The sequence below is a fragment of the Ambystoma mexicanum genome, chromosome 4p (assembly GCF_040938575.1).
Source record: "Ambystoma mexicanum isolate Mex_15411 chromosome 4p, UKY_AmexF1_1, whole genome shotgun sequence".
Classification (NCBI taxonomy): domain Eukaryota; kingdom Metazoa; phylum Chordata; class Amphibia; order Caudata; family Ambystomatidae; genus Ambystoma; species Ambystoma mexicanum.
The window spans coordinates 72,481,011-72,504,081 of record NC_090927.1 but is presented as its reverse complement, the minus strand read 5'-3'; the positions used below and the strand labels follow the sequence as shown (position 1 = coordinate 72,504,081).

General features: G+C 44.4%; 2 protein-coding genes across 4 annotated transcripts in view; both read right to left on the bottom strand.

Annotated features, from left to right (window-relative positions):
• Positions 1-23,071, bottom strand: part of LOC138453013 (zinc finger protein 84-like) — a 189,306-nt gene that overhangs the window by 122,537 nt on the left and 43,698 nt on the right. For 2 of the 3 annotated variants that reach the window (XR_011260352.1, XR_011260351.1), the window contains one exon: positions 12,387-13,075. The exons of the other annotated variant lie outside the window; for it this stretch is intronic. The gene's annotated coding sequence lies outside the window, so the exon portion shown is untranslated. Of the gene's footprint in view, positions 1-12,386; positions 13,076-23,071 lie in introns of those variants that run through there. 3 annotated transcript variants of the gene reach the window in all.
• On the bottom strand, positions 9,418-12,289 carry LOC138452767 (zinc finger protein 84-like). Its single transcript, XM_069605112.1, has 2 exons — positions 11,962-12,289; positions 9,418-11,877 (listed from the first exon to the last, which is right to left on the bottom strand). Exons 1-2 carry the CDS (start codon positions 12,287-12,289, stop codon positions 10,514-10,516), a joined length of 1,692 nt encoding a protein of 563 aa, XP_069461213.1. The 3' UTR covers positions 9,418-10,513.

Here is a 23,071-nt window from a genome sequence, read left to right as displayed (position 1 = left end):
TATGCTGCAAGAGAACAGACAGTTTTTCACTGCTCTATTCTAGAAAGGGAGTTACAAACTGAAGCATGAAACAACTTGTGCATCTAGCCTTTTGAGGGGTGTGACATCTGTGTAAGGATATACAGTGTTATTACCAAGTTAAACATGTACTGAAGTAGTGGATGTCATGCCTTTAAAATAGAAAATCAGGATTTGTCAGCTCTTTGATTTGCCATCGGGTTTGATAATAGTTAAGAAATGAAGATGTTGAAATGAGTAGAGGATAAGCAGTGAATTCTTTTTTCAGACTATTCCCAAGCTTTAACAGACATATTTATACACCGAGGGAAACAAAATAATACAAAGTGAACTTAAAAAACAAACCCAACTTTTAGAGCCTACTACACCTGGTCTTTCTGAAAAGAATTCAAACAAAGGAAGGAATAAATTAACTGCTGAAAACAAGATTAAAATGTTGCAGCATGTGGATATATGGAACCACAATCTAGAGACAAGTGTTAAAAGAAATACATTGTTTGCGAAATCGATAAAACATCGCAATTTGAAGCAATTTATTTTTATTTATTAAATTGCATGAAATTGTACTTATAGTAGTGATTTGTGTTTCATTTTAAATCTGAAATCTGTACAACACGTAAGTATGTTTTAATAACTGACCTTCATTTAAATGATGAAAAACCGATCTTTAAACCTTGTTACTAAATATTATGGAATTCCCAGTTCATTTTAACATCAAAAGAAAAGAACGGTCACATATTCACCTACACAATTAGTAAAGCAAACCACATTTTTTAAAGAAGGCATTATAAAAGTACAATTAGGAAGTTACCAAATAGGACGGAATTTAGTATGAACATTTATGTACAAGTATAAGACATTAACAGCAAAATCACTTTCTTAGAAATAGAAGGAAGGAGTGTCATTTTGTTGCAACACCAGTTCATTTCACGTGCAAGCATTTTGTCAAGTTACTTGTGTGAAATCAAGTAACAAACACTAATTTAGTTTACTTTTTGCAGACATGCAGCCATCACATGAATTTGCGCACCCGTCTTTTGAAAAAAACACATAGTAAAATCTCAATTTCATTGTAAATAAACTTCACCTAATAAACACTTAGCTGACAAAGCTAGACACTATTGCAAATCCTCATCTCCTTCTTCATCTTTCTACACCGTCCCCAAATTTGCCAAAGAGTAAGTGGAACGGAAATTCTCCCTACCCCAAACAAAAACAAAAAGTATCACCTCTTGTACTAACCCTATTAACATTGCACCTGTTTTAGAAATATGTGTTAAATGAGTACATTTACGGAATAAAAAACAACATAGGACCAACTATTTCAAGTAAACAAGTGAATGCAACTGCCCTTAATCTCAATTAATTTCAGAGATATGCAAACAGGGTGCTCGAAGAAGAGCTATTACCTTTCCAACAAAAACTCTCAAAGTCATTGAGGAATTTAATGTCATTAGTTACTCCAGATGCCAATCCCATATAAAATGGTCAGGTTCTTCTGATAGGCTTCCAGTAAAAGGTGCCAACTTGTCTTCTATAACCAGGCCTGAAAATATGGCACTTAGCCATGCCAAGTGTTAGTGAAACATGATGTGAACATGAAAGTGAAGGCATACAATATCAAGCCAAATATCTGTTTTCAACATGTTAGAAATAAATACTTGTCTGACTCTGTATCCATACAAAATCATCACTTTCATCGATGATCAACATTTCTTTCTGCTAACTTGCCACTGTAAATGTTTGGCTGAATATCAGTGTCATCAGCAAACATGGGACACCGGATGGGGATGCTACCTAGTTGGGGAGGAAAGAAGAGTGTAGATCTGAGGGCATGTCCAGTAACACAGAGGCAAGTAGGCATCCCTGTTGTGTCCATTATGAATGGAAACAGTTTCTGTAACATCACAACGTATTCCACAGTTGGATTTTTATGCAAGCACTGACATTCAATTTCTATAAGAGGTGAAGCAGCCTTATTGGGGATTACGGTTGTTTTAAATTTGACCATAATACATGGTCATCACACTTATCAAATGCAGATTTAAAAGTTATATTCTTCCTTTCCTGTTCTCTCAACTAGCCAAGAATGGAAGTATACGTAAATGGTTGTACGCCCGTTGCCCCCCATAAACCCACCAGCAAAAAAGTGTTTAATAGCTGGGAAAGCAACTTTGTGAATCATTCCACAAGGACAGCTTTTTATGAGCCATTTTATGAAAGCATTCATTGCTAACATGTCTAAAAATTATTTTTAGAAATAAAATATGACAATTAATTCACTTCTATTATACAAACTAAACTAAAGAATGTGTGTTTTTCTAATGAATAAGCATTATTAAACAATGTGTACACACATACTCTACATTTCTTTACAAATGTATTTTCCTTGCAAAAGGAAAATACAATTTGAAACATTGGGTATGTTTTTCAATTAACATTATAAAGTGTCGATATCTACCTGATTTAGTTAAATGTCTAACATAAAATCTCACTTTCTACTGGTTATATAGGCATTTATATGATTTTAAGGAAAACACCTATATAAAACATGTAGTAGCTAGTTCTTAAAAAACGATCAATTTCTATATAAACCATGTGTATTACTCTGTTCATTGACTATGTGGACAAATTTATTAATGAAGTAAATCATTAAAAAAATATAAAAGGAAACAGTCAACACACCACATTGTGGTTATCTTACTGTTAGTAAAACATTTCAAACCATTGTAATCCATTGAGAAATCTTCAGTTGAAATTAGATTACGGCTGTAGTGTAAAAACTAATACTCACTGAAATATAAACATACACACACTATTTTCCCATAAACTTATAGTTGATGGAACAGCTTATATAATTGGATTCAAAAAGTATGGAAAGACATTTCCAAGAATGCTCAAGCAATGGCACTTGGTGCAAGAGCTACCTGGAGTAATGAGGAACACTACAACTCAAAAATTAATGTAGACTATATGAATGCATAATGACATGAAATCACATGAAAGAGCCAACAGCTACACCATGTAAGCATGACAATTAAACGTCAACTCTACTGAACCAGCTTCCTGTTGTTAAGATGGAAATCACGGGAATGCTGCGTACCTGTATTTCTGGATGATCTCGACGGGGCAGCCAGACTGACGGGAAGACTTGGTAACACAAGCAACCAGCCCTTCCTCCACCCTGAATGGGAACTGGGTGGAAGATGAACCGATTCCCAATGCCACAACCAGGTTGCAGAGATGGCAGTTCTGCACGGCGTTGACCGAAGAAGTGGTAGGAGGGAATCCTTGAGGTGAAGTTAGAGTCCCAAGGTGTGGAAGGCCACACTCACAGCTGGCAATGGATGATGAGAAGCAAAGTCCAAGGTGTGGGAGGCCACACTCACAGCTGGCAATGGATGATGAGAAGCAAAGTCCAAAGGTGTGGGAGGCCACACCCGTAACAGGCAATGGGTGCTGAGAAACTGAGTCCAAAGGTGTGGAAGGCCACACCCGTAGCAGGCAATGGGTGCTGAGAAGCAAAGTCCAAGGTGTGGGAGGCCACACCCGTAGCAGGCAATGGGTGCGGAGAAGCAAAGTCCAAGGTGTGGGAGGCCACACCCGTAGCAGGCAATGGGTGCTGAGGAGCTAAGTCCAAGGTGTGGGAGGCCACACCCGTAGCAGGCAATGGGTGCTGAGAAGCAAAGTCCAAGGTGTGGGAGGCCACACCCGTAGCAGGCAATGGGTGTTGAGGAGCAAAGTCCAAGGTGTGGGAGGCCACACCCGTAGCAGGCAGGGGAAGCTGGGAGGATGAGAATCCAAAGAATGGCACAGGAGAACCCAGAATAGCCAGGCCAAAGATAGGGAGGAAAGAGGGCTGAGAACCAGGGCTGAATAGGGAGGAACCCAGGAGGAGAGAAACTGGACCAGAGAGAGGAGCCAGGAGAACCCCGGCAGCAGGAGGGAGAGGACCGGCAGGGAAGGAGGTAAGGACTGAGAAGCAGGGAAAAACAAGACTGGAGCTAACTGGTAGCGCGGGGAAAGGCGAGGACACGATCCGGAACAGAACGCGTTGAGACGCGATCTGCTCCCGACCGCGCCCTCCCCTTTATGGGCCGCCGGCGCCTGCGAGGCCTGGAGCGCAAGCCCGATGGTTGCCAGGCGCCGGCGGCCTCAGAATGAGGCTTGAGCAGCAAGCTGCTCCAGGCTTCGGCGGCCGCCCCCACGGCGCATGCGCGGGGCCGTAATTGCGGTCCCCGATGCAAGCGCCGCGGAGCTGCCGCCCCTGTCCCTGGAGCTCTCCCCCCTGCGCCTCCCCAAACGCGGAAGCGTGGGTAAAGGCGCCAGGGAGGGGGAGCGCGAACGGTGAACCCCGGTCTCCTGGTAAGCGTGACACTATACCCCCTCCTAGGAAGATCCGGAGCCCCAGGCTTCCAGGGAAACCGCCGATAGAACTCGCGCACAAGGCGCGGAGCGTGCACATGCCGAGAGGGTTCCCAAGTGCGATCACAGGCCGGGTATCCCTTCCAATCCACCAGGAAATGGAGCACCCCCCTGCGATAGCGGGCATCACAGATCTCCTGAACCTCAAATTCCGGAACCCCCTGTACTAGAACTGGGGCTGGACAAACACTGGAGCGACCATAAGGATCCGCCACATAGGGTTTCAGGAGGGAAACATGAAAAACAGGATGGATGTGCCATGAACGAGGTAGTTGGAGACGAAAAGCCACAGAGGATAGGCGTTTGATAATCCTAAATGGGCCAAAGTATCGGGGAGCCAACTTAACAGGTAGATTGCGGAGAGGCAGATTCCTAGAGGACAGCCAAACCCTATCACCAACCTGGAAATCGGGTTCCATCCGCCTCCCTCGGTCAGCCTGAACCTTCATGCGGTCACGAGCGGCCGTCAAAGAGGCACGCGCCAATTCATGCTGTTGTTGGATGGAGGAGACCAAGGCGTCAGCGGAAGGAACCGTACTGGTTGGTACAGGGTGAAAGGGAATCAGCTTAGGATGTTGTCCCATAGAACAATGAAAGGGACTGGTTCCGATGGACGAATGAAAAGAATTATTGTAGGAGACCTCAGCTAAGTCTAAATAGGTACTCCAATTGGTCTGTGTGGCATTAGCAAAACTACGGAGATAGGCTTCCAAGGTCTGATTAGTTCTCTCCGTGAGACCATTGGTTTGTGGATGATATCCCGAGCTTAAAGCTCTATGAATGCCGAGATGACCACAAACCTTACCCCAAAAGGAAGAGAGAAACTGAGATCCTCGATCTGAGATGATCTTCTCAGGAAGACCATGTAAACGGTAGATTTCGTGAAGAAAAGCAGTGGCCATCTGGACTGCAGTGGGAATCTTTTTAAAGGGAATGAAATGGGCTAATTTCGTAAAACAGTCCACCACGACCATAATACAAGTATGTCCTGCAGAAGGGGGAAGGTCGACAATAAAGTCGGTAGCAATCGTGTGCCAGGGGTACGGTGGCAATTCAGTGGGAGAGAGCAGCCCTAAAGGATGTTGTCTGGGAACCTTGGATTGGGCACAGATGGGACAGGCCTGTACATACTTCCGAACCTCCTCAGCCCAGCCAGGCCACCAAAACTGTCGGGATAGTGACTCTTGTGTTGCACGAATCCCACGATGACCTCCAATAGGGGAATCATGAACACCATGCAGAATGCCATCGCGAATGTCCCCTTTAGGGATGTATAGTCTCTTCCGAAAGAACAAAAGGCCTTGATTTTCAGATATAGAGGGCCGTTGAAGCAAGACTGACCTCCAAGAATCAGACCGGGTGGCATCAGATATCGACTGTAAGAGTGGCGATACCGTCGACAGAAAACGATGAGAAGGGATCAGTGGTTGAATCTGGCTGGAGGTCTCTTCGTTCTTCTCTCTCTCCAAGGACCGAGACAAGGCATCTGCTCTTACATTCGAGGATCCGGAGATGTAGGTAATATGGAACACAAACGGAGAAAAGAAGAAGGCCCACCGAGCCTGTCTGGGTGTCCGACATTGTAAAGAGCGTAAATACTGTAGGTTTCGATGATCTGTACGGACCTCAACCGAAAAACGGGCTCCCAACAGATGGTGTCTCCATTCCTCGAAAGCTATCTTGATGGCCAATAGCTCCTTCTCAATAACTGCGTAGTTCCTCTCACTAGGATTCAGTTTGCGAGAGAAGTACGCTACGGGATGTTCGATTGACGTAGCAGAATCTTTTTGTAACAGGACAGCTCCAACAGCAAAGTCCGAAGCGTCTGCTTCAACGATGAAGGGCAATTCATCCTGTGGATGGCGTAAGATCGGGGCAGCCATAAAGGCTGATTTCAGAGCATTAAAGGCTTGCGAAGCAGAATCATCCCACAGAAAAGTTATCTTGCTGCTTGTCAATCTCGTAAGAGGTGCTGAGATTTCAGAGAAGCGTGGAATGAATTGCCTATAGAAATTGGCAAACCCTAAAAAGCGTTGCAGAGATCTTACGTCATGGGGTTGCTGCCATTCTTGAATTGCCTTTACCTTCTTGGAATCCATCTCAATGCCGGACTGACTTATTACAAACCCTAAGAATTCGATCCTGGGTTGATGGAAAGAACACTTTTCCGCCTTGACAAACAGATGGTTATGAAGCAGCCGATCAAGAACCTCCCGTACATGACTTATGTGTTCCTCTTTAGATCGGGAAAAGATCAAGATGTCATCCAGATAGATCCAGACAGAGATTCCAATTATGTCCCCAAAGATATGATCCATGAGCCGTTGGAAAATCGCCGGGGCATTGCACAGACCAAAGGGCATAACCCTATATTCGAAATGCCCAAAAGGAGTCTTAAATGCTGTCTTCCATTCGTCTCCACACTTAATTCGGACCAGATGATATGCCCCTCGAAGATCTAGTTTAGTGAAAATCTGAGCCTGATGTAGGGTCTCTAGAATACTTCGAATCAGCGGTAGTGGGTACCGATCCTTGATGGTGATATCATTTAAGAGCCGATAATCCACACAGGGTCTTAAGGAACCTTCCTTCTTCTTTACGAAAAATAGAGGAAACCCAGCAGGAGACTTGGATGGTACAATGTACCCCTTACTCAAGCAGTCTGATAAATAATCCTGTAATACTCGTCTCTCCTCTCGAGACAATGCATACAGCTTGCCATGCGGAATCTCAGCTCCTGGAGATAGTTCTATGGCACAATCGAACGACCGATGAGGTGGCAGAGGTATATTACTTGGTTTGGCAAACGCTTGTTCGAAGTCAGCATACTCAGGAGGAATCAGCAATGCAGAACAAAGGTGAGTCCCCTTGTCTCGGAGTTCCAGCTTAGTTGAAGAAGCCTGAGTCTGGACAGGCAAACTGCATCTCGAGGTACAAGAGGTAGAGGAGAAGGTCAGAGTATGAGTCCTCCAATTAACAACAGGATTATGATACTGGAGCCAAGGTAGCCCCAAGACCAACTTGTAGGTAGGTGACCTGATAACGTCAAAAGCAAGCCTCTCCACATGATCAGCGATCCTAAATCTTAGTCCGATAGTATGCAGACGAACTGGTCCAGAGGACAAAGGAGTACCATCAATAACCTCCACAGGAAGGACTGAATGTCTGGGTAAAAGAGGGATCTTATGAGTGCTAGCGAAATCCTCATCAATGTAATTGCCCGATGCTCCACTATCCAACAATCCAAACACTTCAAGCGTCCGGCCGGGCAGTTGAATCTGAATCTTCAAGGTCAATAAAACAGCTGGTTGCATGGGAAGAAGAATCGAGCAAAAGGCGGAAAGGTCTGAAAAAGGGGTGAGACCTGTCGTTGCCTCTCCTTCATACGACAGGTCCTCTAGTTTCCCGACTTCTTCTTCTGAGGCCGTAAAGGACACATTCCCAAAAAGTGTCCGGCGGCTCCACAATACAGACATAATCGTAATGTTCTTCTTCTCCTTCTTTCTTCCTCTGATAAAGGCCCTCTCACGGCACCCAACTGCATAGGTTCTGGTCCAGAGTCTGTTGAACCAAAAGCGCCGGCGGGAAGACTGGCCGTTCTGGGAGTGACTCTCTCTAGTCGACGTCTCTCGGTCTTTCGTTCAGTTAGTCTCTGGTCTATGCGAAGCACCTGGTTTATTAAGAGTTGGAGACTTTCGGGTTCTGGGATGTGAAGTAGTTCGTCCTTATATTCTTCCCTCAGCCCTCGGCGAAACAGGGTCTTTTGCGTTACTTCGGGCCATTGCGAATCCGTAGCCAGCAGGCGAAAGCGACTGATATATGTTATTATGTCTGAGCTGCCCTGTTTGATGTCCATTAACTGATTCTGCGCAGCAGCAGCCAAGTTAGGTGTCTGAAAGACCTCCAGAAATGCCTTCTCGAAAGCAGCAAAGTCGTTAAGGATGGGACTGTTGGTGGCCACAAAAGGTGTTGCCCAGGCTAGGGCGTTTCCCGTTAAGTTTCCCAAGATATAACCGATCTTGGCCTTATCATTATTAAAATAGGTTGGCCTGAAAAGGAAATGGATACGGCAGTGGTTACAAAATTCTGCTACTCGACGCGGGTCTCCATCGAACCTGATTGGGGCAGTATGGGCCAATGAACCTTCGGCCTGTGGAGCACCTCCTGTCCCCTGAGTTACCATCTGTCGTAGAACTTGATTTTCTTGATGAAGAGCAGACATCTCTGCCCTGAGGGCTTGCAACTCACTTCGCAGGTCCTGTGTGTCCTCCATATCCAAATCGGAAGGAAGGCGTCTCAATCTGTTAAAATGGAAATCACGGGAATGCTGCGTACCTGTATTTCTGGATGATCTCGACGGGGCAGCCAGACTGACGGGAAGACTTGGTAACACAAGCAACCAGCCCTTCCTCCACCCTGAATGGGAACTGGGTGGAAGATGAACCGATTCCCAATGCCACAACCAGGTTGCAGAGATGGCAGTTCTGCACGGCGTTGACCGAAGAAGTGGTAGGAGGGAATCCTTGAGGTGAAGTTAGAGTCCCAAGGTGTGGAAGGCCACACTCACAGCTGGCAATGGATGATGAGAAGCAAAGTCCAAGGTGTGGGAGGCCACACTCACAGCTGGCAATGGATGATGAGAAGCAAAGTCCAAAGGTGTGGGAGGCCACACCCGTAACAGGCAATGGGTGCTGAGAAACTGAGTCCAAAGGTGTGGAAGGCCACACCCGTAGCAGGCAATGGGTGCTGAGAAGCAAAGTCCAAGGTGTGGGAGGCCACACCCGTAGCAGGCAATGGGTGCCGAGAAGCAAAGTCCAAGGTGTGGGAGGCCACACCAGTAGCAGGCAATGGGTGCTGAGGAGCTAAGTCCAAGGTGTGGGAGGCCACACCCGTAGCAGGCAATGGGTGCTGAGAAGCAAAGTCCAAGGTGTGGGAGGCCACACCCGCAGCAGGCAATGGGTGTTGAGGAGCAAAGTCCAAGGTGTGGGAGGCCACACCCGTAGCAGGCAGGGGAAGCTGGGAGGATGAGAATCCAAAGAATGGCACAGGAGAACCCAGAATAGCCAGGCCAAAGATAGGGAGGAAAGAGGGCTGAGAACCAGGGCTGAATAGGGAGGAACCCAGGAGGAGAGAAACTGGACCAGAGAGAGGAGCCAGGAGAACCCCGGCAGCAGGAGGGAGAGGACCGGCAGGGAAGGAGGTAAGGACTGAGAAGCAGGGAAAAACAAGACTGGAGCTAACTGGTAGCGCGGGGAAAGGCGAGGACACGATCCGGAACAGAACGCGTTGAGACGCGATCTGCTCCCGACCGCGCCCTCCCCTTTATGGGCCGCCGGCGCCTGCGAGGCCTGGAGCGCAAGCCCGATGGTTGCCAGGCGCCGGCGGCCTCAGAATGAGGCTTGAGCAGCAAGCTGCTCCAGGCTTCGGCGGCCGCCCCCACGGCGCATGCGCGGGGCCGTAATTGCGGTCCCCGATGCAAGCGCCGCGGAGCTGCCGCCCCTGTCCCTGGAGCTCTCCCCCCTGCGCCTCCCCAAACGCGGAAGCGTGGGTAGAGGCGCCAGGGAGGGGGAGCGCGAACGGTGAACCCCGGTCTCCTGGTAAGCGTGACACCTGTATGCATATCTGCAGATGCATTCTTATAATACCTTGCATCTTTTCTTGTGCCAGTAAATAGTCTTCCTCTTAGATATCACCTCAGACAATCCTGATACACTATTACTTGAGACGCGTGCCAACTGATATCATTTTTCACTTATGCTTTTGTGGTCATCAATGCTCCCAAAACTAGATGGCTTTTCTGAGTAAAGCTTTCCTGATATTCTGTACAGCAATACTGTTTATCTTCTGTGGGGATGTTACATGTTGCATTCATGTCATTTATTAACAAAATATTTTTTTAAATTCATTGCTGTCATATTTTATTTCACTTGAATGGATTCTCATATTCAATTAAAGTGCCTTTCCAACTGAAGCCTTTCAGCACATCTTTTCTGATAAAGCTTTTTGCCCGTGTTCATTCACTCATGTCGAATTAGACCAGTTGTTTTGTGAATCTTTACATGCATTAATTTCACTGAAGCAGCTTTTCTGGTTTGTGGGTTCTTTCATGTACAGTTAGATTGCCTTTATGAGTGAAGTGTTTCTGACATTCTGTGCAGTGATACGGTTTTTCTCCTGTGTGTGTTTTTTCATGTATAGTAAGATTGCCTTTCTGACTGAAGCATTTCTGACATTCTGTGCACTGATATGGCTTTTCTCCTGTGTGAGTTCTTATATGATGAATTAAAGTAATTTTATGACTAAAGCATTTATCACATTCTGTACACCGATATGGTTTTTCACCTGTGTGGGTTCTTACATGTTGAATTAATGTACATTTGTGACTAAAGCTTCTCTGACATTTATTGCACCGATAAGGTTTTTCTCCTGTGTGGGTCTTTTCATGTAGAGTTAGATTGCCTTTATAACTGAAGCGTTTTTGACATTCTGTGCACTGATACGGTTTTTCTCCTGTGTGGGTTCTCTCATGTACAGTTAGGTTGCATTTTTGACTGAAGCTTTTCTGACATTCACTGCATTGATAATGTTTTTCACCTGCGTGACATCTCTCATGTTGAATTAGACCGCTTTTGTAAGCAAATCTTTTCTGACATTCTGTGCACTGATACGGTTTTACTCGTGTGTGAGTTTTTTCATGTACAGTTAGATTTCTTTTCTGGCTGTAGCATTTCTGATTTTCTGGACACTGATATGGTTTTTCTCCTGCATGGACTCGTACATGTTGAATTAAAATTATTGGATGACAAAAGCTTTTCTGACATTCACTGTACCGATCAGGTTTTTCTTCAGTATGAGTTTTTTCTTGTAGAGTTAGGTTGCATTTCTGATTGAAGCTTTTCGGATATTCTGTGTACTTATACGGTTTTTCTACTATGTGAATCTTTTCATGTACAGTTAGATTGCATTTCTGACTGAAGCTTTTCTGACAATCTCTACACTGATAGGGTTTTTCTCCTGTGTGTTCTTTTTGGTGTGAATTTAGAAAGCTTTCCTGACTGAAACATTTCTGACATTCTGTGCACCGATAAGGTTTTTCTACTGTGTGGGATTTTTGGTGTAGATTTAGATTGCTTCTCTGGCTAAAGCTTTTCTGACATTCTGTGCACTTATATGGTTTTTCCCCTGTGTGGGTTCTTACATGTTGAATTAAAGTAGTTTTATGACGAAAGCTTTTCGGACATTCACTGCACTGATAAAGCTTTTCGCCTGTGTGAGTTCGTTCATGCTGAATTAGAAGTCTTTTGTGAGTGAATCTTTTCTGACATTTTGTGCACCAATAAGGGTTTTTTCCTGTGTGGCTTTTTTTGTGTACATTTAGACTGCTTTTTTGAGTGAAGCTTTTTAGACATTCTGTGCACTGATACGGTTTTTCTCCTGTATGTGTTCATACATGTTGAATTAATGTAGTTTTATAACGAAAACCTTTCTGACATTCACTGCACTGATAACATGTTTTGCCTATGTGAATTCGCTCATGTTGAATTAGACCACTTTTGTGAGTGAATCTTTTCTGACATTCATTGCATTCATACAGTTTTTCTCCTGTGTGTTTTATTTCATGTACAGTTAGATTGCATTTCTGACTGAAGCCTTTCCGGTATTCTGTGCATTGATACAGTGTTTCTCCTGTGTGGGCTTTATCATTCACATTTAGGCTGCTTTTCTGTTTGAAGCTATCCGTACACTTTATGCACTTATACAGTGTTTCTCCTGTGTGGGTTCTTGAACACTGAATTAATGTAATATCATGATGAAAGCTTTTATGACATTCACTGCACTGGTACATTTGTTCTCCTGAGTGGATTCTCTCGTGTTCAGTTACAGTGACTTTCTGACTGAAGCTTTTCTGAAATTGAGAGCACTGGTAAGGTTCTTCTGGGGGGTTCATGTTTTCAAGTCAGGTTTTATTTAGCAAGAATGCCAAAACAAACTACACATCATTCAAGTTCAAAGCATTCTCATATTATGTTCAATATTAGTCTCTCAAAGTGTTATAATTCCATTGTGCTAAAGGTATCTGAATTAAACTGCAACCCTTTCATGATCAGACCAGTTTGCATTTACGACGACTTGTCTCATGTTTGTTCTCTCAGAGATAGTCGGGTGTATTTCATATTCAAAGTTTTTCTTCCATTTAGCATGTTTATATTGTTCTCAAGTTGACTGTATCCAAGGTGGGTAAGTAGGGTCCTGTCAAATGCAGTGAGTTCATATGTTGTTCACTTAATTTCTTTTGTGCATAATGTGTTTCCCTTTGAATGTATAATGCATTATGACTGGTATTTGCATTGGGCATCCTGTTTACACGTGTGTTTGGTTTACTTTTAGGAATCCTTTCTTTCTTCTGATTACCCCCGGCATTCTGAAAATTCTTATGGAGCGTATATGATATCAGAAGTCATCTTCATGAGCACTTTTCGCCTCTCCCAGTTCTTGAGCACACTCAGTTTCTAGTAACTGTTCCACCATCACAGCTCTTGGACATCTTCATTATCTTTCCAAGTAAATATTTTAATTTTGTTAATGTAGTATTTAGTTGACATCTTGCTTTTGTGGTGTATGCTTTAATTATCTGCAGAAATAAAATCATATATTATTATTTTGAATGTACCATTTGGCATGCATGGTTTGTTTAAGAATTGCATTCAAATTCTACATACTAGATCTGCCCTAAGCCACACAACCAATACGTAAGAGGACACACCAAAACCAATGGCATGATTCCAGTTACACTTGTTTCAAGAACTCACTGTTAATGAAAAAAAGTGTCAAAACTGATCCCTCTCAACTTCAAAAATTGTAAACAATAGACCACCTTCTAAATTCATCCTTCAACTCCGTTATGCCTAATCAGCATTAGATCTATGAACATTCAGGTCTCGACTTATTTGGGACTGAATTCTAATCACAATCTGGAAATCTCCTTACTCCTTGCTGTAGAGCAACAGTGCACAAATCATCTCACATAGATGCTTCTTTAAGAGTTCAAAAGAACGCTCATTCTTCTCTGTATGAATTGGGCTGTGTTTACTGCATTATTCACCTGCTACTGCCGCCATTCTACGAGCATGTCCCGGATGTCCCTGAGACACCCATCATGCTGACTTAATTGCCCCTTTGGGCGTGATTCCCTGCCCGTCCCTCTCGACCCTAGGTAGGGCTGTGTGGTATGGGCACAGAATCAAAAGTCTTAAGTTATGATGAGAGGCGCCTCATGGGTTCCGGCCTAGCGCTTTGACCGATTCCCTGAGTGTTTGCACCTCTTGTCATAATTGACCAAAATTCAGCCAGAGAATATTGTGTAGTTCGTTTTGACTCAGAGAGACCTCACTTTGAAGCATTACTCAAAAATATGAAGCTGACACTGGAAGGTAGCAAGTCAATATATTTAATATAATTTCTGATCTCTACCAGCTTTGATCATCATTAAACCTGCTATGATTAACACAGTAAAAACATAGCATACTGTTAGATAGAGAGCAAGCATTGTCGCATAAGCTATAAGCATGATTCGCATTTAACAAAGATAAAGTACAATTCATCATTCTGAAACACCAGCTTGAGCAATCATGGAGTTCATGTTATGTTTGTCTAAGCTATACTATGGTATGATCAGGAGTGGGGTGACATAATAAAACATGCTGTCAGTCTAACATATGCAAGAGAGGTTCAACCAACACACTTGAAACTCGCAGTCTCCTGGGCTTGCTGCTCCGACCTGCTAGCGACTGCTCTTCCCAACCCCCAACAATCTCTTGGTCTGCCTGCTGCGGAATCCTTTTAGCCCTAGTCTGTTGTGCTTTTATATTAACACCTGTGACTTAGCCTACATGTGCTATGTGTGTCACTTCCTCGATCTGGAGAGAAAGTCTAGAGTCTGAATATGCTCTTGGGCTCCGGTTTGCATTGCACACATTATTTACCTATGTGAAAACTCAATCGACAGGTATCGTCTCCATCTCTTGGATATTTTACCTTAAAGTGAATGTGCTCCGTGTAGGGACAAGAGCAAAGCATGTCATTTGCTCGTTGACACCTTTAAAGCCTCATTCTAGTGAATGCCTTTCTTCAGAGGGAAACAGCTACACTTGTCTTCAGCCACTCTACCCGCATATTTTCTATTTTGGTATTGTGTTTCCTGCCTTTGACTTTTCATCAGCCCAGAAGCATCTTAACTCCTACAAGCTTATCTTAAAACAGGAAGATGTTACTTGTGGTTGGCGTTCTCCTGTTTGAAAGGGGAAAGAACTGTTCACCTTTAGCTAACCCTAACGGCAAGTGCCTGCGGGTTTTACAGTTAGTGTCTGATTCTGTCTTATGAAAGCCATGCTAGCATTGTGTGTGAATGTGTGTTTTTTGCTCAAAGAACATCCACAGCTTATTACTATGATCGTGTATTTTCAAGGCATTAAGTCGTTGAAGACAAGAGGCTGCTATTCTGTGGTTAGGAAGCTCTGCGCTTGCTTCTTAGCCGAAACCACAAGCGTTATTCATCAATGGCAATATATCGGCTACAGTAGATGTCTTAACTTTGTCTTTTGACACTAGCCTTTGCCGTATGTACTTCGTATTCACTGCATGCACAGTGATTGAAGTGGTCTAATCTGTGGCACACCTGCCTTAGCTCGTTTGTAAAATTTGTAAATCATGACAATGCTTATTTTCTCTACTTTGCAGGGTGAGGGTCATAGTAACCCAGAACACTTATCACTCTGTATTGTAAGGAAGGCATGGTATCAATAGTAAGACAGACACAAGTGAACTTCAACAAGGGTGTGATAAATGCCTATCGAATCCTAAATCTACAGATGGGAGCAAGCTACGACCATTAAATAATAATAATGCAGTCTTAGTGGAGGCTCATGAAAAAAAAGGGCCTATACTAAAAATAAACAATTGCCAATCCTTACCTCTAAATACAAATAGTGTGGGGGGTAGTGTTCATGAAAAAGAAAGAAGTGTTCACAAAAATGATATGTCAGAAAGTTCAGGCCGCTGGCCTACCTTCCCCACGTTTTCAGCACGGGACAAGGCAGCTCACTCGAGCAAAGCACACACTCTGGCTTCTTCAGCACGAGAAAAACTTTCCATTACCAGCATCAGGGCCTTCTGTGCCCAAGTCTCTTCACTTATCAAAGCCTCTTGATTCAGGGGGCTAGACGTATCAAAACAAAACACAAAGTTCTTTTCCTCTTATAAGTACTCAAGTCAGGTGATTCACCCTGGATTCCCCTCAGCCAGGCTCAGATCCTTTTTTATACCACACTCGTTACTTTGGATCCCCCACTTCTGGGCTCAGATCCCCTTCTCCAATTTTCAGAGAATATTCTTTCTCGGGTGAATCACGGTTCACCCCAGATCCCCTCAGCTGGGCTCATATCCTTCCTCTTACACAATTCGTCTCCCGCAGCTGGGCTCGGACCAATTGTAGTTCATATTAGCTATCGAAGACATTAGAGTGTGCACAGGGTTTACTTAGCTTGACCCGTTGCAGGACCACTTCGATTTCGCAATTCACAATTTACATTTGCCACCTCTCAGTTGGATACCTAACAGCAAGCTTTGGATGAGTACCCACGTGGTGCCGGACCACTCTGTATATGGTATCTATCTTGGCTTCCAAAGCTCAGTCACTCCTTGGATGTTCAATTATATTCGCATTGCTCATCACATACGCTTCACACACTGTTCTCTTCAGATTTCTTCATACAATGTTGCCAATTTCAACCCTGGTTCTAACACAGACCGGTCTGCTATCACTCTCCCAGACTCACCGTGCTGACTTTACTGCCACTGCTTTGTTGTAGGAGCCAAGAACAGTACCACAGTGACAAACGCTCCTCCCCACCTTGGTTATTGACACATAATTACACATTTCTTCGGCTATAATTCCAGGTCTTATGTTTCTTAGTCTTGAAGGCTCGTGAAAGTAGCTGTTTTTCTCCGAAAAGGTCAAGGGCACTACCTTCCTTGCAACCCTCTCCGCTCTTGCCGTCTTTCTCCTCGTATTAAACTGCCATCTCAGAACTGCTGCTTCCTCATGTGTTTTGCCTTGCTCAGAGTGTGCTTTGTGCTCTGCCTTTTATCCGTGTGGGGAAGTGTGATGGAAGTCAGGTGTGTGTGTAATGATCAGTAATTGCCTGATCCTTGTGTTGGGACATGTCAGGTATATGGCTCGGGGGTTAGTCCGTTTTCTCTCACAGTGAGCTGTCCGCGAGAAAGTGTTTGTGTCAGGAAAGTGTGGGGGGTTGTGTTCCTAGGTATCCTACCAAGTAGGATGTAGAAAGGTGTTACAGAGAAGGGGATATAGCGTCTCACCATCCGGTGTTCCACTCCCACTCCCCGAAGACTCCTCATCTAGGTGATCCTTCTGCACTGGTCCCCCCCCCAGGAACTGGATCCAAAAGTGATGGCCGTGTCCTGGCCCCCTGGATGACAGAAGCCCAGGGACTAGCGGGTGAGACACCTTCTTGTTTCTCACAGTATACAGAGAATGTGTTCAGTACACTCTGTTCCAGCACTGTCCAGCTCACTCTTATAGTGCTATTCTCACTCTGATCCAGGGGTATAGCACTGTGCTTTCTTGCTCAGCCTCTAAGGATATAGCACCTAGCTCACTCTGAAGAATGCATGTACTGTGCCCCCAGAAAACAGTTCCCAGCTTGCTCTTCCCAGAATGATATTGTACCCAACTGACTCTTCAGGTCCTCCTCACTCCGTGCCTCCTTCACATACTGTTGACCCCTCCCTTTCCTTCTGTACTAAGCAGGATTTTATACGTGTTTGCTGTTTGGTATTACTTGCAGCTGCGAGTTACACATTTCTCACAGGGCTTCAAAAGACCAAGCACTAATTTTGAAGTCAGGTAGAAATCTTTTTCGGCATCTGTGCGGCTCTGCATAGCAATACAGACCTGAGCATCTAGGTCACCGAAACCGCTCACCACTTTCTTCAGGCCGCCTAAGAATGGGATGCTTCTAATGGGTCACCTGAAGGTGATCGACTCACAAATTAGACGCAGAACTACCTGGTTCTAGCTGTTTGATTGCACTCCATGTTGTTTCCAGGTAAGCCTGTCTCTTATTCCAGACAGTCTCTATGCTGCTTTTTGTTTTTTAAAACACTTAAAAGCATAAGATGCTTACATTAAATTTATTGGTGGTACTTGCACTGCTCTCATCGCCACCTTCCTTTTCGTATGATGTTGAACCTTGTTCTACTGATGAGACATTACCATGAGAAACTGTCCCCAGCGTTCCCTTTGTTTCATCCTCGTTATCAATATGCATGTCAACGATGGGCTCAGATGGTGAATCGGCACTACTGATTCCGAAAGTAAGCCTGCATGATCTCTGGCAGACATTCTCCCCGCTTGTTTTCATAGAAAACACCACTGCCAGTAGGAAGCATTGGCAAAGCCAATATGCATGGCTTGTATATACTGAAAAGTGTTTCTGGTGAGCAGGAAGATATGTTTACCAGTTTTCTAGACTGTGTGTGGATAAATGGTTAGCAAACCTGCCACAAGTGTGATGTGTTTAGTGGTACTGGGTTCTGTACTTGGTCTATCAACTAAGTGCTTCAAGTTTCACTCTTTTATCAGTATTCAGCTGATTTCTAAGCATGTCGAAATTGAAGCAGGAGCCCAGGATATTACATGTTGCTTAAGTGGGAAAGCTGGAAGATGTTGATTTTCGCAGGGTCATACAATTTGGTCAAGTAGGGAACCTGACAATTTACCAACTGGGCCATGTATGGGATTGGAGTGGATTTGAGTGGGACGTTTTAGAAAGTTGTTATTGCAAGCATATGACGTGTTTCTAAATATTCTTTCTTTTCTGGAAGATAAATGAGGGAGTCACTGACAATAGTGATTGTTCCTTCTGGAGAAACTGTGAGACAGTGATTTCACATAGAATACATACTTTCGGGTTATCATTCAAATCAAACCTGGTGGCATATCTGCCTGTGAATGGTAGATTATACAAAGGTCCCAGCAGCAGGCATATTAAACTATATTTCTGGTATTGGACTCTGCAACCAGTTGCTCATATAGTTCTGCAGTAGAAAACCTGAATGACTGTGCTCTTTGACATATGTTGAGACCAATTTCTACAAAGCAAAAAATGATGAAAAGCTTTGAATAAGTCATAACCACTGGGAATTCCACTGCACATTTTTCCATTTTCTTTTGCCCCTTGTGCCATTACAGAAGGGGGTCATTATAAGCAAATCAGACTTGGCTTACAAATCCAGCTCACATTGCAAGCCCAGGTTCTCTGTGTGCAGGAAGAGAAGCAGCAGCCTTACATCCAGAAAGCAAAGAAGCCCAGACATATTTCAACATGTCCATTTCCAGATGTGGGTACTTTGCTCGTTGTGCAAGCCAAACCATGTCTGGTACTCCCATACACACAGGACTTGGAATGTCAGAAGCCTGGTGAAGCAAGCGGATGTGGGCTGGTTGGTATAGCTCAGAGTGTTATTTTATAAACATGTGTAAGTGTTATATGGTTAAAATTAAACCATAAGCACTCACAGCCTTTATTATACGAATTGAAATTAAAAGGAAATAACTATATATTATGTTACATTTCATTATAGAATCTATCAAAACCATCCTTGTTCATAATTATTTGTTCAGCCTGGATGCGCTATGTGCCCAAAAGTGGACTACTGCGAACAATGTCCTAAGTTGACATCAATGCATGTAGCACACCCAGAATGAGTCAGTTGTGAATTTAATGAATATATTCTTAACTCTTACAATCCAGCCATATTAAACTCACCAACTAATCTACCACCCAGTCAATCACAACAATGCTGTTTTGTTCAGTCAGCTGTCATTTGGTTACTTATAGCCCCATTCTAGCCCAACTCAGAATTTACACCTGCTTCTTCTCAGCCAGCCCTCAGCCCCTTCCCTTTCCACTGACCCACCTCCACTCCTTCTCTCTTGCCTGCACCCTTTCTTCATGGTCTACCCTTGACTATTTCCTCTATCGTCCATCATGCACCTTGATTTTGCTCCATTCCTCCTACTACTCACTCCTTCCCTTCTTGCATAGCCTTCAGCCTTGGTATAACTTCTGCATCAGTCTCCAGCCTCCCCATCTTCTTCCTTCCCCACTCCCCCTTGCACCAAAACTCCTCAAATAAGATGCTCCCAGGATCTCCACCCTCATCTTTCCCCCTTTCCTTACCCTAAATTAACTACTCTTTTATCCCTACCTCTGTTCACTCTTTCACCTGTCTCTGCAATGCACAATCCCTCTGCAGCCAGTCTTCCTACATCACTGACCACTTCGAATCTTATCACCCTCAACTGTCACTTCTTGTCATCACACAAGCCTGGATCTCTCCTCATGACTCTGCTACACGAGCAGCTCTCCACGCTGACTTGGCTTTCAATCTTCCACCTTCGAGACCTTCGGGAAGGGTGGCGGTGTGGGGTTCCTCATCAATAAGGCCCTAAACACTGCCCCATAGCCCCCCCACCATATCTACATCTCCTCTTTTGAATATGCCACATTTCAGATCCTCTCTCCTACTCCTATCACTGTTCGGGCTGTCTCAACCCCCTGTCCTCTCAACTTCTTCCATTTCGGACCCTTCGCCTTGAGTCACTTCATACCGACATCCCTATCGACATGCTTGTGGACTTCAAGCTTCTCAAGCCCTCTGCAGCCACCCACCTTAAACTTAAATCCCTCCTATCTGACCACTCCCTCTACATTTATGACAGGGCTACTCACTCTGGTTAAAACTGACCTTGTCTTTCTCTCTACTTCTGTGTCCACCTCTAACCTCTCCATTGAACCCTCTCCATCTAATCACTCCAAAGCCTTTGCACAACCCTGGCACGAGAGAGCAACAGGGACACCAGGGCCGACATGCAACCCCATCAATGCCAAAGAAGGCAAAGTGACCACGTTCTGAGGCTCGAGAAGAGGTTGCCAAGGAACAAGGCTCCCGACGACATTCCCCTTCGTAAGAGAAGGTAACGGAAGACCGAACAGAGATCATTATATTGTGCAGCTTACTCGTCCCAGTAGAAACTCTGAGAGGGACTTTTCCTTGAACCAGGTGAACCTACATTGTTGGAGAAAAGAGAGAAAGAGACAGAGGGCCTCATCACGAGTTGCACGGTGTGGTAAAAATGCAGCAGTGATAGCGTTACTGCTGCATTACTGCACCACCCAATTACGAGTTTGGAGGAAAGTTAGAGGATTCACCTCTAGCTCTGAGCTGGGGGTAAATCCGCTGACTTTCCGCCCATTTTTGGCACAATTACTGCAGCGCAATTACTGCCACAGTAATTGCGCTGAAAATGCCCCATTGAGTCCTATGGACTCCCAAAAAATGGGGACTTAAACCGCCACTTGTAATCCGGTGATAATATCGCCGGACCAAGTGGGGGGGTAACAGAAATTGCATTGGGCTGTATTCTGGTGGATTTAATGCAGCGGTACTACCCAACTCGTAATGAGGACGAGAGAAGCTAAATGTTAAAGTATTAAAACATGGAATAACAATACCCTGGGAGAAGGGAAACCCCATAGAATATTTCATACCAGAAGAGGAGGGGATCAAAAGAAAAGGACATTGTAAATCAGAGAATATACTTGAGAGCCAGCTAAATAAGCAAGTAAGACAAACCAAGTTGAGTTCTAATTCACCCAGAGAGAAAGGCCACCTGATGTATGATATGATAAGTCCTTTATAAAGTGCCTGTACTATAACGCGCCTGTACACAAGTGTTACTAGGCGCGACAAGACAAGGGAGGGAAGACAGAGGGAGGAAAAGACAAATGATTTTATAGGCCTTGTGTCATTCAGACCTGAATAATCATATCCTTCCCAGATACGCTGAAATAAGCAACCAATAGTATATATCTTGAAAAAGCAGCCCTAAAGCGGATCCTAAGGAGGTGAGAAAAATACAGAACATAATTGAAGAGTTACAGAGACTATTCAAAGAAGTCATAAGAGACTATAGGAAAAGTTACAATACTCCTAGTTCATAGCCCCCCCCCTCCTCCATACTTGTGGGACATTCCGTCCTTCGGGACGGGACCGGGGCATTTTGTAGCACCATACAAAACATTTTCTGTCCTATTTTTATGTCGTGGGCCCGAGTGCATGTTTGGCCACAGGCTCTGCCTCCCCAAGGCCCGCATCTGGGACTCCCACCTCAGTCCTTTTCGACCAGCCTAGGTCAGTATGTTACTAACTAATTGTGGACATTTTAGGGGGGTGGAGGGAGGGCGTATGGAGGAAGGGGAACTATGGACTAGGAGTACAGAAGTCACTACGATGAGTAACTTTTCCTTACTCCTATGTCCTGTCCCATTTCCTCCGTACTTGTGGGAGATTCACAAGCACGTCTCCCAAGGGGTGGAAGGTCCCTCTCATTAATTTAGCTGAAGAGATTTTTCAGGACCACCTGACCAAACTGAGCATCTGCTCTCAAGCTCATGTCCAGGCAATAGTGTTTACAGAAGGCTGAAGGAGTAGCCCAAGTTGCTGCCCTTGTGATAAGTTTCCCAAGTGTCATGTCTTTGAAACTTCACCGAGCACGCCTTAGCACTGACGAGATGGCGTGAAGACCTCTCGGATGCAGCTGCTTCTGTATCGAATAACTCTATAGAATTGCTGCCACAATTCACCTGGCAATGGACGCTTTAGAAACCAATGTGCCCTTGTTTGCTCCACCGAACATGACAAAGAGTTGAGGGGATTTTTCCTAAATCCCTTGTTCCTGTCGAGGTAAAACTTCCAAGGCTCTACTGATGTCCAACGAGTGACGGACTCTCTCTGATTCCGATGTTGGATTTGGAAAAAACACTGGGAGGCACATTTTCTGGTTAATATGAAATTCGTAAACTATAACATAACATAATATAGAGGGGCATCTTGGCCCTATTGACAGATAACAGATGTTTATTTTTCCCCAACTTAATGGTACTCATTTTATCGACCTCGGAAGGATGAAGAGCTGACTGGACTGCCGGGATTCAAACTTTTGACCACTGTACACAGGCCCTTGCAGTGGATGCATTAGTCCACTGAGCCACAGACCCGAACTATCTTGGTGAGGAACAAAGGATGTTTGCACAGCACCACTTTGTCCTGATGGAATGTTATGAAAGGTATGTTTGCCGTTAGGGTCTGTATTTCACTAATTCTCCTGCTGAAGTTATGGACACCAGCAATGCTATCTTCGAAGACACCAGCCTGATATCCGCCAATGGCATTGGTTCAAACGGTTTGTGGCATATGGACTTTGGGGCGATATTTAAATCCCATTTGGGGTGAGGAGGTTTGACCGCTGGGTACAGTCGGCACAGCCCCTCAAATGTAGCCTTATCACAGGATTCCCGATGGAGAAGGTCTAACTTCAGAATAGGCACCCATTGCTGACAAGTACGTTTTGAAGGTGCCGGCTTATTGCCATACTACACCAGATAGGAAATAAAGGAAAGCATATCATCCAAAGAGGCTGATAGAGGGTTCTTTTGTTTCCCCAGCAACTAGTGGCAGAACTGTAGCCACTTACTCTTATATT

Excerpts from the sequence above, each read along its gene's own strand:
- LOC138452767 (XM_069605112.1), bottom strand. The coding sequence starts at position 12,289 with ATGTACCAGTGCAGTGAATGTCATAAAAGCTTTCATCATGATATTACA. Across the intron at positions 11,878-11,961 it reads ACATGAGCGAATTCACATAG|GAGAAAAACCGTATCAGTGC; the intron begins GCAAAACATGTT and ends GAACACATACAG.